We start from the raw sequence: 14,648 nt of genomic DNA on the forward strand, positions 1-14,648 counted from the left end.
ATAACCCTATTTTTTTGAGCTAAACTGAAACTATAAAGTTGAATATTAAATGACTGAGAGCAGACATCAGTAGTGGTCCTGATATGTTTTTGGCTGATGTTGTTTGTGTCTCGTCAGGTGGCACAGAGGGAAGAGCAGGTCCTCCGTCTGAGGGCTCAGGTTGTAGCTCTGCAGGGGGATCTGCAGGTACACTGCACCCAGCTGGAGAGTGGAGACGATGCCCTCGCCGCTCTGAGCCAACAGCTCCGAGACACGCTGGGAGAGCTGGAGCACAGCTGTAAACACAGCCGTGAGTGTGAGCTGCTCATCAGCACTCTCAGAGACACCGCTGCTACCCTTCGCCGACAGGTAACCTGACACTAGCTAACCCACAGCTTGATTAGCTGCATGTGTTCCTTCATGGTGACCCAAGTAGGATCACACATCTTGGTCATTCCTGTCAAACAAATTAGGTCCCAACCCTACCTCTACTCCTAACCATTCCGAATCACTAAACTCAAAGGGAATTAAAGGAATCTGATTGGTTGATTGGTCAATGATGAATAAGATGTTCAATGAAAGCATTTTTATTATCGATATGCTCAAACAAGATCAACATCATCATCAATATTTAAATAAACAAACAAACAAATAAATAAATTGTGATATTAAGTGTATATATTATGTGTTGTATATGTTGTAATATTGAATGTTACCTTTTTTAATCTTTAATAAAAAAAAGAGAAAAGGTATTTACAAATATGATATTATTACCCTGACTTTACTATATACTTCATTTTTTAAGCTTTGAACAATATTGATATTAGTAATGGGGATGTTTTCATATTTATTTATTTATTTTTAAAGAAAAAATGAAAGTTAAAAGATATTTTTATCACACAATAGCATTTATTTGTTTTTATTTCATAAATATTCATCACATGACTTTAAGACAAGTTTTTTTTTCAAATATTAAAAAGCTGTAACACAATTTTTGTTAAAATGTATTTCTTCATAGTTTCATACTAATAATTTCTTTATTTTATTTGTATTTTTTTATTATGATATCAGGAGAGTTGTATCACCCTGACGTTTTGCTTTATGTCTCCACGCTCCTCATAGAAGAGGTATATACACCATTCATTGCATGTATGAATTGCATTTTTAATGTGTCTTTGAAAGAAAAAAAAGTTATTAGATCCATCAAAACAATGAGCACCATCCCACTGACCCAGGAATATTACTCCAGAGATATTGATTCAGAAAAGTTGTCTTGCTTCTGAGAAACCACTGTATATTCACACCTGTGAACTATTAAATTGAGTATGAGAAAGGCTGCAGATCTGAACTATGAACACCCCATAATGCAACAGACTTAACATGCTCATCTCTTCCCTAGAGTTGAATTCGGTTGGGTTCAGATTGCATATCAAGCCAATTGAAACCTAGTTACTGCACATACAGGTGGAAAGTGGCTTGTTAGTGCAGCTTGAGGTGTGAACACAATGGGGAAGCGAATCTACGCCATTCTCCGGGTGCAAAAGCCAATCTGAGCTTCAGAGTTCTTACCGGATTGTATCGATCCAGGTCAAAACCCTAACGCTGCTCGCTATGTGAGGAGAGAGCATTTCCAGGTGTTTCATTTCCCACAGCATCAGCGAGAAAGCTGCGATAGGCTCTCTTGAGGAATTCTGGGAGTTGAAGTTGCTATTGATTTGTAGTTGTTGGGTAAAGATTGCATGTGTGGCTCTTTCAGACACAGCGACTGGTGTTTAAATGGACCTGAAGTTGTTTTGATTTGTGTGTACATTCACCATGAGGGCGGCTGGGGGGCGTAAAGTGGAAAAGCCTGCTGGGTCTGCGGTGTCTGCTTGAAATAATGGGCATTGCTTTCAGCGGTGGAGGGACAGGCCTTGTCTACAGCCCAGCAGTGCGGTCACCTCTGTCAGATACTATGCACACTAGGTGTGAGGACCTTCCTGAGCCTTTTTCTCCTCCAGCACCTCCGGCTTCTCCTCTCAGATGCATGTGATGCCCAGCGTCCCATTAGCAATCCCTAAACATCACACTCATACATGCTATATTGATCCAACTGTTTTCAGTCAGGACCTCCGAACACACGTCCTTCAGCCGTTCACCCATGTCTCCTCCCCTTAATTGCTCCCGCTCACTCAGAACCTGCTGGGCTGTCGGCATTGTAGCACATAACCTTCAACAGAGTGAAAAGGAAAGTTTTCTTTATCTGTGATTGTGATGCAAAACAATCACGTCAGTCAGTCGCCTCACTGTCTTCATTCTCAGTGGAAGCTGTCAGCTGTTATTTACTTGTAGACAGACTGCTTTATAAGACTCTCTGAGATGATCCTCAGCTGGACCAGGGGCTTGATACAGCTATTTTGAGTTAGATCACTCGAACATGAAATATTTGTCATTTACTCACCTTCATGTCAAATCAAACCTGTATGAATTTGAATCTTCTGTGTGTTGAATGTGCAGGTTTCTCTTTCCATAGAATTATAAACTGGGACTGATGCTTTCAAGATTCAAGAAAGTGCAAATGCAACATAAAAGTAAAGTCTGTGCGACTTCTGAATTAATATAATAGCTTTATGGGAGATTTTAGTCATTATTCATTGATAATGTTCCACTCCAGTGGACTGTTATCTGCTCCTTGAGTCAACTGAGGAACTGAATCAGTCTGATTTCTAAACGAATCAATCAGATCGGTTTTGTATACTAAATCTAACAAATCATTGTACTCAAATTAACATTTCATTCATAAATTGGGCATAACTGCTTTTCTCATGCTACTTTTTTCTTTTGCAGAACACAAAAGAAGATATTTCGAAGAATGTTGGTAACCGAACAGATACCATTGACTTCTATTGTATGGACAAAAAAAAAACACAGTGATACTTCTCAAAATATCTTCTTTTATGTTCCACAGAAGAAAGAAAGTCATACAGGTTTAAATGACATGAGGGTGAGTAAATGGTGACAGTATTTTCATTTCTGGATGAACTTTTGCTTTAAACACTCCATTGGGTTTTACGTTTTTTGTTTTGTTTTTTTCCTTCATGTCATTTTCATTCGTTCGTTCGTTCATTCAAATTGCATTAAAATTAACTTAAGATCTTAAATTATTTTATTCAGATGTCTATATTTCGTGTATTTCTTGTTTATAGTGTGCCTTTGTAAGGCACTAGAAATTGCCAGTATGATCTGTGCTATATAACCTTCCTTGCTTATCCTAGCTTGTTGTTTTATGTGTTTCTCAGAACAACAGTAACAGACAGTGTTACATAATGAAATATTGTCTTCATTAAGCCCGAGCCCATTTGGAACTGTTTTATATTCAGTCTTCAGTTCTGACGGCGCTGTGCTTGACTGATTTATCTTTCTCAGAAGGAAGAACTTAGCTGTCATTAGGGCCTGTTATCAGACCTTAATGGCTGAAGAGAGGAAAATAGAGACCTATGGTTATGGTTTTATATGCTGCTTTACAGTTCAGAATAATGCCTACCCACTCTTTCTCTCTAGATTACAACTTATTTCCCTGTTTTATAACAATTTTTAAGAGATATTTCCAGGGGCATAAGAGAAATCAGAAAAGTGCGGGGCACATAATAAACTGCATCATCCTGGCTTATGAAGATTAATTAGGTGATAAATCATTTGTCACCTAATTAATATTCAGTAGTCTTAATTAAAAAGCAAGTAAGTCGGCACTACTAGGCTTTGAGGTTATTCAAGATATATTTTTTAGTAAATGTGTTCCCTAGGAACAAAACCAATGTCCATGGTGTTTCTAGCGGCCATATAATAGCAGAAAAACAATTTTCATATTTATTGCCCCCAAGTTTGATTGTGTAAACAATCAACATCATTGTAAATCGAAAAAACCTTGTGTGTTTTCAAGGCTGAAGAGCAAGAAGAGATGGCAGTGAAGACACAGGCTGATTTCTCCATCAACCAGGCCACTCACGTTCACTCCGACTCAGACTACGAATCCCAGCTGTCCCGTGTTCAGGAACTGGAGCATGTGAGTGAAGGGCTATCAGTGTTTGTCTTGTAGTTGAGAGAAACACCACATGCTACTCTCACATCTGCATGGATCCATCATCTCTGCCTGTTACAAAAATGGGCTTTAAATGGACCTGTCTCGTACGTTACTGTATGCATTGACACCCTGCAACTCGGGGACTATTTATCAGTCATGAGCGGAGGCTTTGATTGAATCCGGAGAGGCTTCGTGCAAGTTCATGGGCACCTTTGTGACTAATTGTTTGTTATGTCAGCGTGGCAGCGAGCCATCCAGCTTTAATGGAGTGTAGTGGAGCGATCCATCAGGCTGTCAGGGAGCTCGCGCATCAGCCGAAGTGTCAGCTTTTCGTCGCGCTCTACGCAAACGGCGGCGTGATTTAGTGCCCTCCTCGCGCCACTGCCCACCCGCTCCCCCTTCTCAGATTGATTACCCTTCTGTCCCACTGACAGTGCCCGCCATCTTCTGGCAACCTTTTAGCAGGGTTTTATAGATGATTCGAGCACCTCATTTGGCTATTTATACATCTGTAAGTGGCCATGAAATATAGATTTGTCTTGACACGTGTTGGCGTTGGAGCGGCGAGTCCCAGCGCCTCGTGACACCTCGTTATTTTAATGGTGCCAAACGAAGGGGCCCCCAACCTTGCCTGTGTTTGCTGATTATGCCTGTACTATATTAGTTTCACAATCAAATCTCGCTAAAACCTGTCCCGTTTGCATGCAGCAGACAGAACGCGGCGTCGAGAGCCATGACACGCCGGTTCACCTGTCAAAGCCGTGACGTGCGAGTGCAACCCGGTTCCCAGGGTAATTAAGAGATGGCACCCATACGTAGAGCATCCCAGATACTTAATTGAATGGTTAGCCCGTCAAAAGCACAGGCTGCCAGATTGGAGGCGACACCTGTCAGGGACAAACCGGGTATTTGCCTTGCATCGAAACCTCAGCAGATGTATATGTACATGCCGCAGTGGGGATTCTAAATGAAGGCCATACGGGAGAGGAACGGAGTCGAAGAGGCGAGCGGAAGCAACGGGTGTAGCGATAGCCTTAGGGATGGAGACAGCTCAGGGAAGAGGGGGAATTCTTATCCACCTTAGGTCGGCCCCTCCAGCGCCCCGGGCATCAACACGACTTCCCCAAGGCACAGTCACAGAAGTTTGACAGCTGTGTGATGACTTTGCATGTTAGTGGAGGTGTGTGTGTGTTTGTCCTTAGGCGCTGGAACGCTGCGGTCAGAGCGCCCAGGAGTTGCGGGTCTGCCAGCTGGAGTTGGCATGGCACCGAGATGCCAGTACAGCAGGTGAGTGAACTCGCAGCTCACTTTCTGACTCGATTCTCACACTGATTCCAATCAGCCGTGTGTTTTGCAGAGGTGCAACGGCTGCAGGAGCAGGTGAGGAAGCTCCAGGCGGATGCAGCGAATGAGGGCCGAAGACGAGCACACATTTATTCTCTGGAACAGAAGGTAGCCAGTCTAGAAGGAGAGCTACAAGTAGCTCAAAGGCAGTGTGACCAGGTAAACAAGTACACACACTGTATGTGTACAGAGCAGATTAGTTTTGCCTGTGGCGGATTCTCACAGGCTATCCAGAAGAGAGACGCCCTACTGAGACAGTCCGAGGCTGATCTTCTGCAGGCATGGGAGAAGATCCGAAGCAAGGCGGTGGAGGCAGAGAGGCAGGCCATCTCTGCTCGAGGGCTGGAGGCTGATCTGCAGAGAGCCAAGAAAGAGAAAAGGCAGAGGGAGAAAGAGTGTGCCTCACTCAAAACACAGATGCTTCAGCTCAGAGAACAACTGAAGGAGGCTCACGCCACCTGCAGAGACACGGGTAACACAGAGCAGAACACCTGTAGAACTTTCATGGTGGATTGCCATGCTGTGAATAATTATAAAGAAATTTGAAAAAACTCTTAGATTATTGGATGAAACTGCAAATGGCCCCAAGAAGTATTTGGACACCTAAGCCACACTCTGTACTGGGTAGATTACTTAGAAATTGTAGTCAGTTAATGATAACAAATTACATGACAAAAATTGTAGTTATTAATGTGATCTATTACACGAGACATTTTAAGTAATATAATCGGACCACTTTTTGTTTACTTTTAGATTACTTTTGACCTAACTTGTTTTATCACATTCATTTGAATAGGATAATCTTATATCATATTGATATTAAATTACAAAATTGAAGAAATTATATCCAATTTTTTGTTATCAACAACATGAAGTGCATTAAACATTTAGTCAAGGTTTCCCAAAGAGTGCTTCTTGAAGGTACTGCAGGGGGTTCATAATTTTATGAAAATCTGAGAATTAATTAAATCATAAAAATGTACAATTAAAATAAAATAAAAGCTTTTTTAGAAAAGAAAACTTAAAATATAAACAAAGGGATAATAAATAAATTAAGAACAATTCACTGCCATTGTGTAAATAATATATAATCATGGTGTCGATAGAAATGGAACTGTAGTCTGATTATGAGTATTTTAAAATGTTGTAGCAAATCAGCTCATGGAAAATATGAATAATTAACCATAACTAGTTATAATTAACTATTCATATTTTAGATCCACTGTAGATATTTAGCTGACCACTCAGGGTCAACCGTCTCACTAAACTACACCTGTGCTTGTTCTGATAGGACACATTCATTACAAACAAGCTTGGGGCAAACTGATTAAAAGTCTTTGTTAAAATGGCTCAAAAAATTTGAGCAATTTTGGTTCAGAGAAAGCTTGTTTCTTCGGTTTACCATCAAATATGGTTAACGGAAGCTCAGATGTGCTTGCTTGACCCATGAGAACAAACCATGGAAATTAATGCTGGTCTAATTTGGTCATTTTCAGCAAGGCAGTGATTTTCTCTTGATTTCGCAAAAGAAAAGCAATTGCATTTAAATCTGTGTGATAGAGTGTGTGGGTTTGTCAGAATATGTGTGTGCGCCTGTTTGTGTTCTTCAGCAGTCTGAGTCTCCGGTCTGAAATGAAACAGCCCATCAATTCAGAGCCTCAAGCCATCAGATACATGCACATCTTCACACACTGTGGGAATGATGCTCATTAGAAACAATATCCTCAACGTAGATGAAGACAGGCAGATGTGGCCATGGTATACCTTAAAAAGGGATTTAGCATGTAATTTTATATGGTCTACAACATATAATGACTTAGACTTTTAAGATTTGCACACACACACATACACGTGTGTGTGTGTGTGTGTACAAACCCAATTCCAAAAAAGTTGGGACACTGTACAAATTGTGAGTAAAAAAGGAATGGAATAATTTACAAATCTCATAAACTTATATTTTATTCACAATAGAATATAGATAACATATCAAATGTTGAAAGTGAGACATTTTGAAATGTCATGCCAAATATTGGCTCATTTTGGATTTCATGAGAGCTACACATTCCAAAAAAGTTGGGACAGGTAGCAATAAGAGGCCGGAAAAATTAAATGTACATATAAGGAACAGCTGGAAGACCAATTTGCAACTTATTAGGTCAACTGGCAACATGATTGGGTATAAAAAGGTGTGTATATATAGATGTGTGTGTGCAAACCTTCATTAAGTCTAAGTCATTATATGTTGTAGCCCATATAACATAACATGCTTAAATATATATATATATACACACAAATACCCCAAACATTTGATCGGTAGTGCATATATTATTAATCATATCCAAAACTCTGACACTTTTGAAGTGAAATCACAGATATTATGTTCTAAATGTGTGTATGTTTCAGCCCAGGAGCAGCAGGAGAAAGAGCAGCTGTTGGAGAGAGGTCAGCGTCTGGCTCAGGAGCAGCTCTCAGAGCGTGTGACGGAGGTGATGCAGGCAGAGAAAGCCCAGAGGAGTCTTCAGGCAGAGCTCAAGAGAATAACAGAGAGTCTGGAAAGCACCCAACTGGAGCTCCAGGACTCACGGTAAACCCAAAGCCAGGGAATCAGCATGGTCCAGTTAGCCCCTGCTGGTAGATTTCACAACTACACAATTATTTGGGAAAAATGGATGGCCATTCATAAGTAACCATGTGTTCTGGCCAAACTGTTTGCAGCAAAATACAATCATAGCAGTATTTTATTATAATTGACGTCACAGCTCAACACATAATTTCCCTGTGAAATCAATGTGATTAGTCACATGGAAATTGCAACTCAAATTATTGGCTCAAAAATGCTTAAGTGTCCAGAATTAAATACCTGTGAGCAAAAATGGCAGCGTGCATGTTGCTTACTTTCTCAGCATTGACTGTTTTCCAGTGTGCTTGAATGCAGTTTGAGTGATTAGTTGGACAGCATAGTATAGCAGACAGCTTTCCAAACTCAGTTCCACAGGATGACACTCTCATATCACACTCATATTAAGGCTACTAGTGAAGCTATGAGCCGATTAATCCAAATTTCTCAGCTTTATACTGCCTTCAGGTCATGTCTGAATGATCATATTTACCAGATGAGCGCACATGAACGCCACCACAATGCCAGCATTACCAGTGGGAAACTCTGGATTTTCCTTGAGCCCTGACTTTCTGAGTTTGGGGCAGGTCTATTGTAGGCATATTTCAGGTTAAATACAGCTTAAGCTGGATGGCAGCTGTCGATTACTGCAGAAAATAATTTAGTAATTTTAAAATGAAGGTAATAATTTAAAACTACATCTCCCATGATGACAGCAGAATGATAATAGAGTGCACCGGTCGGGTTCCGAAAGTAAAAATATTCTATTCATTTTCTCCATAGAGGAATTGATTTTTAACACTAACTTAGAAACCTTTACAGACAGACCTACTGTGAGCTACTGTGTTGTTAATCATCGGTGCATATTATTTCAAATTATTTTTTGAATAGTCAGGTTTAACAGTAGGATTACTGGTGAGAAACTACATTGCTCATTGTTTTGTAAAGAAATTTCGGTCTCTTCATTTTAAGGTCCAATTCTTGCCATTAACAAACCATTTACTATGACTTTTGCCTCAATAAACTCCTAATTTGCTGCTTATTAATCGTAAGGTTGTTGTTAAGGTATTGGGTAGAATTAGGGATGTAGAATGCGGTCATCCAGAATATGTGCTTTATAAGTATTAATAAACAGACTATGTTAATAATAGGCAAGCTAATAAGCAACTAGTTAATAGTTTTAATTGGTCCCTATACTAAAGTGTTACCCGAAATTTCTGCCAATCAGAGAATGATGATAAGCAAATTGTGCCTAAGAACTCTTTAGCGACCCTCTTCTCCCATGATGCACTGACAATAACCAATAACATAATCTAGTTAGTCTCACTTCATGCAATTACTTTGAATAAAAGCTATTTGATCGCGTAAAGGTGTAAATGCCCTTCAAAATGCATTCAGCTGCATTGCCCTTCAAAATGCATTGCAAACTGGGCATGAAAAAAATGCTCAGTTTGCAATGCGATGGCACAAATCATCCCAGATGCAACTGTATGAATGCCTTGGTTGTTGAAGCCACATATGTGAATTCTACTCTTCCCAAAACTGAAAAAAGTCATATATCTAAATTTTACTCATTCCAAAATGGCAACAAAAATGAAGGTGTGAAAGAGTGTTATACCAGTGTAAGGATGGTTTTCCTACGGTGGTTCAGGCTGTAGGATTGCCGAATGACTAAAGAAACGTTATCAGCACGATGGTATAAAACTGTACATTTCTAGTCTATTACCACCCACTGCCACTTATACCAACGACGGAAATAAGCGCAGTTAGAATAGCTAAATATGTGGGAGAGCGTTGCTATTGTATTGCAATAGGTAGCACTTTAAGATGAACCTTGAATCAAGACTAGTTAGCACATAATTAATAATTGAAATGGTTTAATAACAATATTTTGTTATGGTTACACTTGAATTGGTTACAAAATAGATGAAGGATGGTAAAGCATAGTTAATTGTACCCAACATGTAAAATATTACCTGAGAGAAAGAGATAGAGAGAGGAAGAAAAAGAGGGAGAGAGGGCAGAGACCCAAGAAGAGAGACAGCCAAGAAAAGAGACAGAGCAACAGTTACAGTCCTCTTTTATCCCTTCCTTGACCATGTGACTAAAAACCAAATGTGAGACATTCAAACTGACCAATCAGCAGATTATAACTTCACCCACTGGGCAAAAGGTGTGACAATTAGCAGACCCCCGGTGTATACACATGTTGGCCTACAGGCCTTGATCGATATCAGCACCTCTGTGCCTTCAGGAATTCCAAATGGCCCTTTTGTTACTGAAGATAGGTTTGGGACAGGAAAGCAGAAATCTTTGATAATTTTTGACCTTACACCAGCTTCTGGTAACCAGATAGCACAACCGCAGCACCAGATATGAGCTTCTTTCTTTAGAAAGCACATGCAAATGAAACTCAACAGTCAGCATCACATCTTAAAGTTAAACACAGTCGTCTTTATTAAAAGGGGTGAATGCTAAATTCTCTCACCAGTGCTGATGATGTTCTTTCAACTGTTGCAGCCTTTGATTTTGAAATGATCTAAAATGCAGCACATATCTTTTGCTTTTGGTGACGTGAACACTGAACATTTATATCAGTGCTGTCAAATGATTAATTGCGATTAATCGCATCCAAAATAAAAGTTTTTGTTTACGTAATATATGTGTGCGTGCTGTGTATATTTATTATGTATATATAAATACACACACATGCACATACTGTATATTTAAGAGAAATATGTTGTTTATATATTAAATATATTTATATATAAATAATATAAATAATATGAATATAAATGTATACATGTATAAAATATATACTGTATATGCGTGTATTTATATACACACACACAAATATTATGTAAACAAAAACTTTTATTTTGGATGCGATTAATCACGATTAATCATTTGACAGCACTGATTTTTTTTTTTTTCATTTTGCGGAGACACATTTACTGCATTTGGCCAGGTGTAAATTAAACAGTTTTATCAAACCAGATAGGTATCTGATTAATAAAAAAAAAACATGAAGTGACTGTGTGTGTAAATGGACACCATTATGTTCCAAACAACACACAGTCATAATTACATAATTATACTATGAACCCATAATTATGAGCTTCCCAGGAGGACTTGCATGCGGCATCAGCTAGGGAGAGAGAGAATGGGATTGGGACTCAAAACAGGTTCCAAATGAGCCAACAGCTCTTACATAACGTGTCCTGAGCATGTGCACAGTCCACTGCGCTGAGTTTTATTAAGCGAAGCTGCAATTCTCAGGACAGCTCAGAGTGTGTTTTTGCCTTCATGACCCTTGGCATGCTGCTTTTACCTCTCGCTCTCCTCCTATAAGAAAGTGTTCTGCTCAATGGAGGAATCACCGTGGGTCTGGATCCATGTGTGAAACAAATGTTTAACTGGCTGGAAGAGGACGAGAGAGCGCATCTTAACTATCACCTTGCCAAAGGTCTCTTGTTCAGTCAGCCATCCGCTGGTGCTCAGCACAACTTCCCATCTGCCAATACGCATTACAGAGGATTTAGTAATTAAGTGGTAAGTTGAGGACTAAATTGGGTGTTTGTGGGCCACAGATCTACCCCGGGGTCCCTGCAGCCATGCAGATAGAGGATTCTAATTGCTAGGGATATTGATCATTCCCGGCGAGGGTGTGCTGGGGGATTTCGCGAGCGATCGATTAGCTGTTACCGTGGCCGCTTCGCCAATAGCAGAGAAAGAGGTAAGAGAGACGCGTGGGGCTTTCGCAGGATCTCCCCACACTCTTCACCTCCTGAAAAAGTGACACGTCACCTAGTCAACCGCCCGCTTCGGTGCCCAGACACCCTCTTTTGTCCTTGACTTGTTTGGGTTGCATCTGAAGGCCGAGAAGGTTTGGGTTGGTCAATAACTCTCACTTCTGCTGCGTTAAGCTTTTCTCTTGCCTTTCCAGTTTTTTTGCGAGTGATTTGAGACGCTGTGGTGGGTCTGATTTGTTGTAGTTGGGTGTGATTTGTTGATCCATGCTGAAACGGTGCATGAGCTCATCGCCGCCCTGCTCTCGTAATTAGTTTCGGCCACGCTCATTAAATATTCACGCTTGCCTTCTCTAATTAAATCTAACCTCTCTCTCATGCTTACCGTTCCTGCATGTTATCATGCCTCAATTAAGATGCGTTCTGGTCTGTCTGACTGACTATAGTCGAGTTGGAGAGAGATGTTCTGGAAGTGTCCCATTCTCTCATGCCTGATACACAATTTGCTCTGTAAATAAAAATCCCACACTCCATGCCGTGCTAAAAAAAGACCAGCTTAAACCAGATTTGGCCTCAGATGGTCCAGAGTCTGTTCACTGACCATCTAATGCGTATTGCACATAAGAATTGTTGGCATGCTTGAATTGTTATGGAAATAATATACTGTGAGTCCTCCCAAAAAATCTAATTTGCTGAAAATGTACTCACCCTATGGTAGATGAGTTTATTTCCTTATCAAAACAGATTTGGTGAAGTTCAGCATTGCATCACTTGCTCACCAATGAATCCTCTGCTGTGAATGGGCACCGTCAGAATAAGAGCCAAACAGCTGATAAAAACATCTCAATAATCCATGTGACTCCAGTCAATCAGTGAATGTTTTGTGAAGGGAAAAGCTGCGTGTTTGTAACAAACAAATCCATCAATAAGGCAATTTAACTTGGAACTGTCGCTTCTGGGCAAAATACAAGTCCATAATCATTAATAATGCTTCCTCCATTTTGACGGCACCCATTCACTGCAGAGGATCCTTTGTTGAGCAAGTGATGTAATGGTAAATTTCTCCAAATCTCTTTTGATGGAGAAATAAACTCATCTACATCTTGGATGGGCTGAGGTGAGTACATTTTCAGCAGATTTTTATTTTTGGTTGAAATACAGAGTTCTGACATGAAACTTTAAATGGCGCAGTCCGATAGGTCTAACTCAGTCTGACCTAATGACATCATCACATGGCACAGCTGATTGGTTGTCTCCTGTATCGGTAGCCAATGAGCTCGCTGCTCAACATTCAAATATATGACTAGTGCTTGCTGTAGCAGTTGCAGCTTGCTTCAGAAACCCTCCACCTTCCCCAGCTCCACCTGTATAGATCTGTTACGAGGTTATTCATGTACGCTATATGGGGGTTATTTCATGTATGTTTTATTTGCAGTAGCAATATTTCTTACATGCTCACAGCAGCATGTTGTGGATGTATTGGCAGTAGCAAGTCTCGGTACTTGCTCTGCAGCAGCAGCAGCGTAACAGATATGTTGTGATACAGATACATAATCGATACAGATCTTAAATATGTTTAAAGTGTAGTGCTGAATGTACTGGCTAACTGGTTGTAATTTCTATTGAAAATTTGTATTTAAATTTAAATATATGTAAGTACATATTTGTAATGATGAAGTTACAGTTTATTACATTTAAAATCTATTAACCTTAAATGTAATACTGAATACCACACTGCAATTAAAATATATCAATAATAATCAAGTACTTTACGTTTGCTTCAGTATGTTAGTTAACACATTAAAATAAGTGTACTTCTTTAAAGCATGACAAAGGACAGACTCTTACGCTGAAAACTGGCAGTTCTTGGCAAGAATAAAACAGCAAAGTGTACCAGACTTTATACTGGCTACAAAGGACTAACCTCAATGGAGTAGTTCACCCAAAAATGAAAATTCTGTCATTATTTACTCACCCTCATGTCGTTCCAAACCCGTAAGACTTTCATTCATCTTTAAAACAAAAATGTAGATATAATGACACCTGATATATCTGTCCCTCCATTGAAAGTCCATTCCACCCACACTTCAAAAAGATGAATGAAAGTCTTACTGTATGTGTTTGAAACAACTTAATGTTAGTAAATTATGACAGAATTGTAATCGTTGGGTGAACTAACCTTTTAAACTAGTATGAATTCCAGTATGGTTTTTGCTGGTTAGTGTTGGTTTGGTATGATACAGCTTCCCGTAGATCATCCCTGGTGGCCCCCATGGAAAAAAACAAAAACAACCTAAAGTGGTGACCAGCATATTTCCAGCAGGATGTGGTGATTTGATACTTTGAAACTCATATTAAGTTGTCCGGACTGGTGGAGAATGGAGTTTGGTAAAATAGGGCTCATGTTGTCCTCTTCAGGAGGATGCTGGAGCGTGTGAAGACAGAGGCCAGCAGCAGCAGACAGGAAGCCCTGAGACTCCAGCAGGAGAAACAGCAGATCCAGGAAGAGCTGGACATCAGCAGAGAGACCATCTCAGCCCTGCAGACTAAGGTGAGAGCCACTTCACACTCATCCTGCTCGTATTCAGAGCTTTAAACGGCAGCATTATTAAACAAAAGTGCTTCACAAAGCCCCCTGTAAGGTCATGATCCACTGTATTGATCTGTATCGATTACTGTGTGCCTGAGGAACCACGCATGCTTGCATGCATTCCCGTGTGTGTCTGTGGTTTTGTGGAAAGAGCATAAGCTCCACATGTTTGTGTAAACCTGATGCTCATGATATCCAGCATGATTTGAGAATAATCCATCTTGTGGAGGAAAGTCCACTGTCTATACAGTGTTCTTATGAACAATGTTGTAGCATCTGGACCACTCCAACACACAATATATATTTTGT

The 14,648-nt window shown here is 40.0% G+C and overlaps 1 protein-coding gene across 1 annotated transcript in view; it reads left to right on the plus strand.

Moving 5' to 3' along the window:
• Window positions 1–14,345, plus strand: part of LOC107565375 (early endosome antigen 1-like) — a 33,795-nt gene extending 19,450 nt beyond the window's left edge. Inside the window, exons 8-14 of the mRNA XM_016250590.1 lie at window positions 118–348; window positions 3,899–4,021; window positions 5,242–5,326; window positions 5,397–5,542; window positions 5,609–5,855; window positions 7,787–7,967; window positions 14,168–14,345. Coding sequence (XP_016106076.1) covers window positions 118–348; window positions 3,899–4,021; window positions 5,242–5,326; window positions 5,397–5,542; window positions 5,609–5,855; window positions 7,787–7,967; window positions 14,168–14,345 — 1,191 coding nt within the window. The remainder of the gene's footprint in view (window positions 1–117; window positions 349–3,898; window positions 4,022–5,241; window positions 5,327–5,396; window positions 5,543–5,608; window positions 5,856–7,786; window positions 7,968–14,167) is intronic.
• Window positions 14,346–14,648: the final 303 nt, after the last annotated feature.

This window comes from Sinocyclocheilus grahami, unplaced genomic scaffold (assembly GCF_001515645.1).
Source record: "Sinocyclocheilus grahami isolate Dianchi unplaced genomic scaffold, SAMN03320097.WGS_v1.1 scaffold997.1, whole genome shotgun sequence".
Lineage (NCBI taxonomy): Eukaryota > Metazoa > Chordata > Actinopteri > Cypriniformes > Cyprinidae > Sinocyclocheilus > Sinocyclocheilus grahami.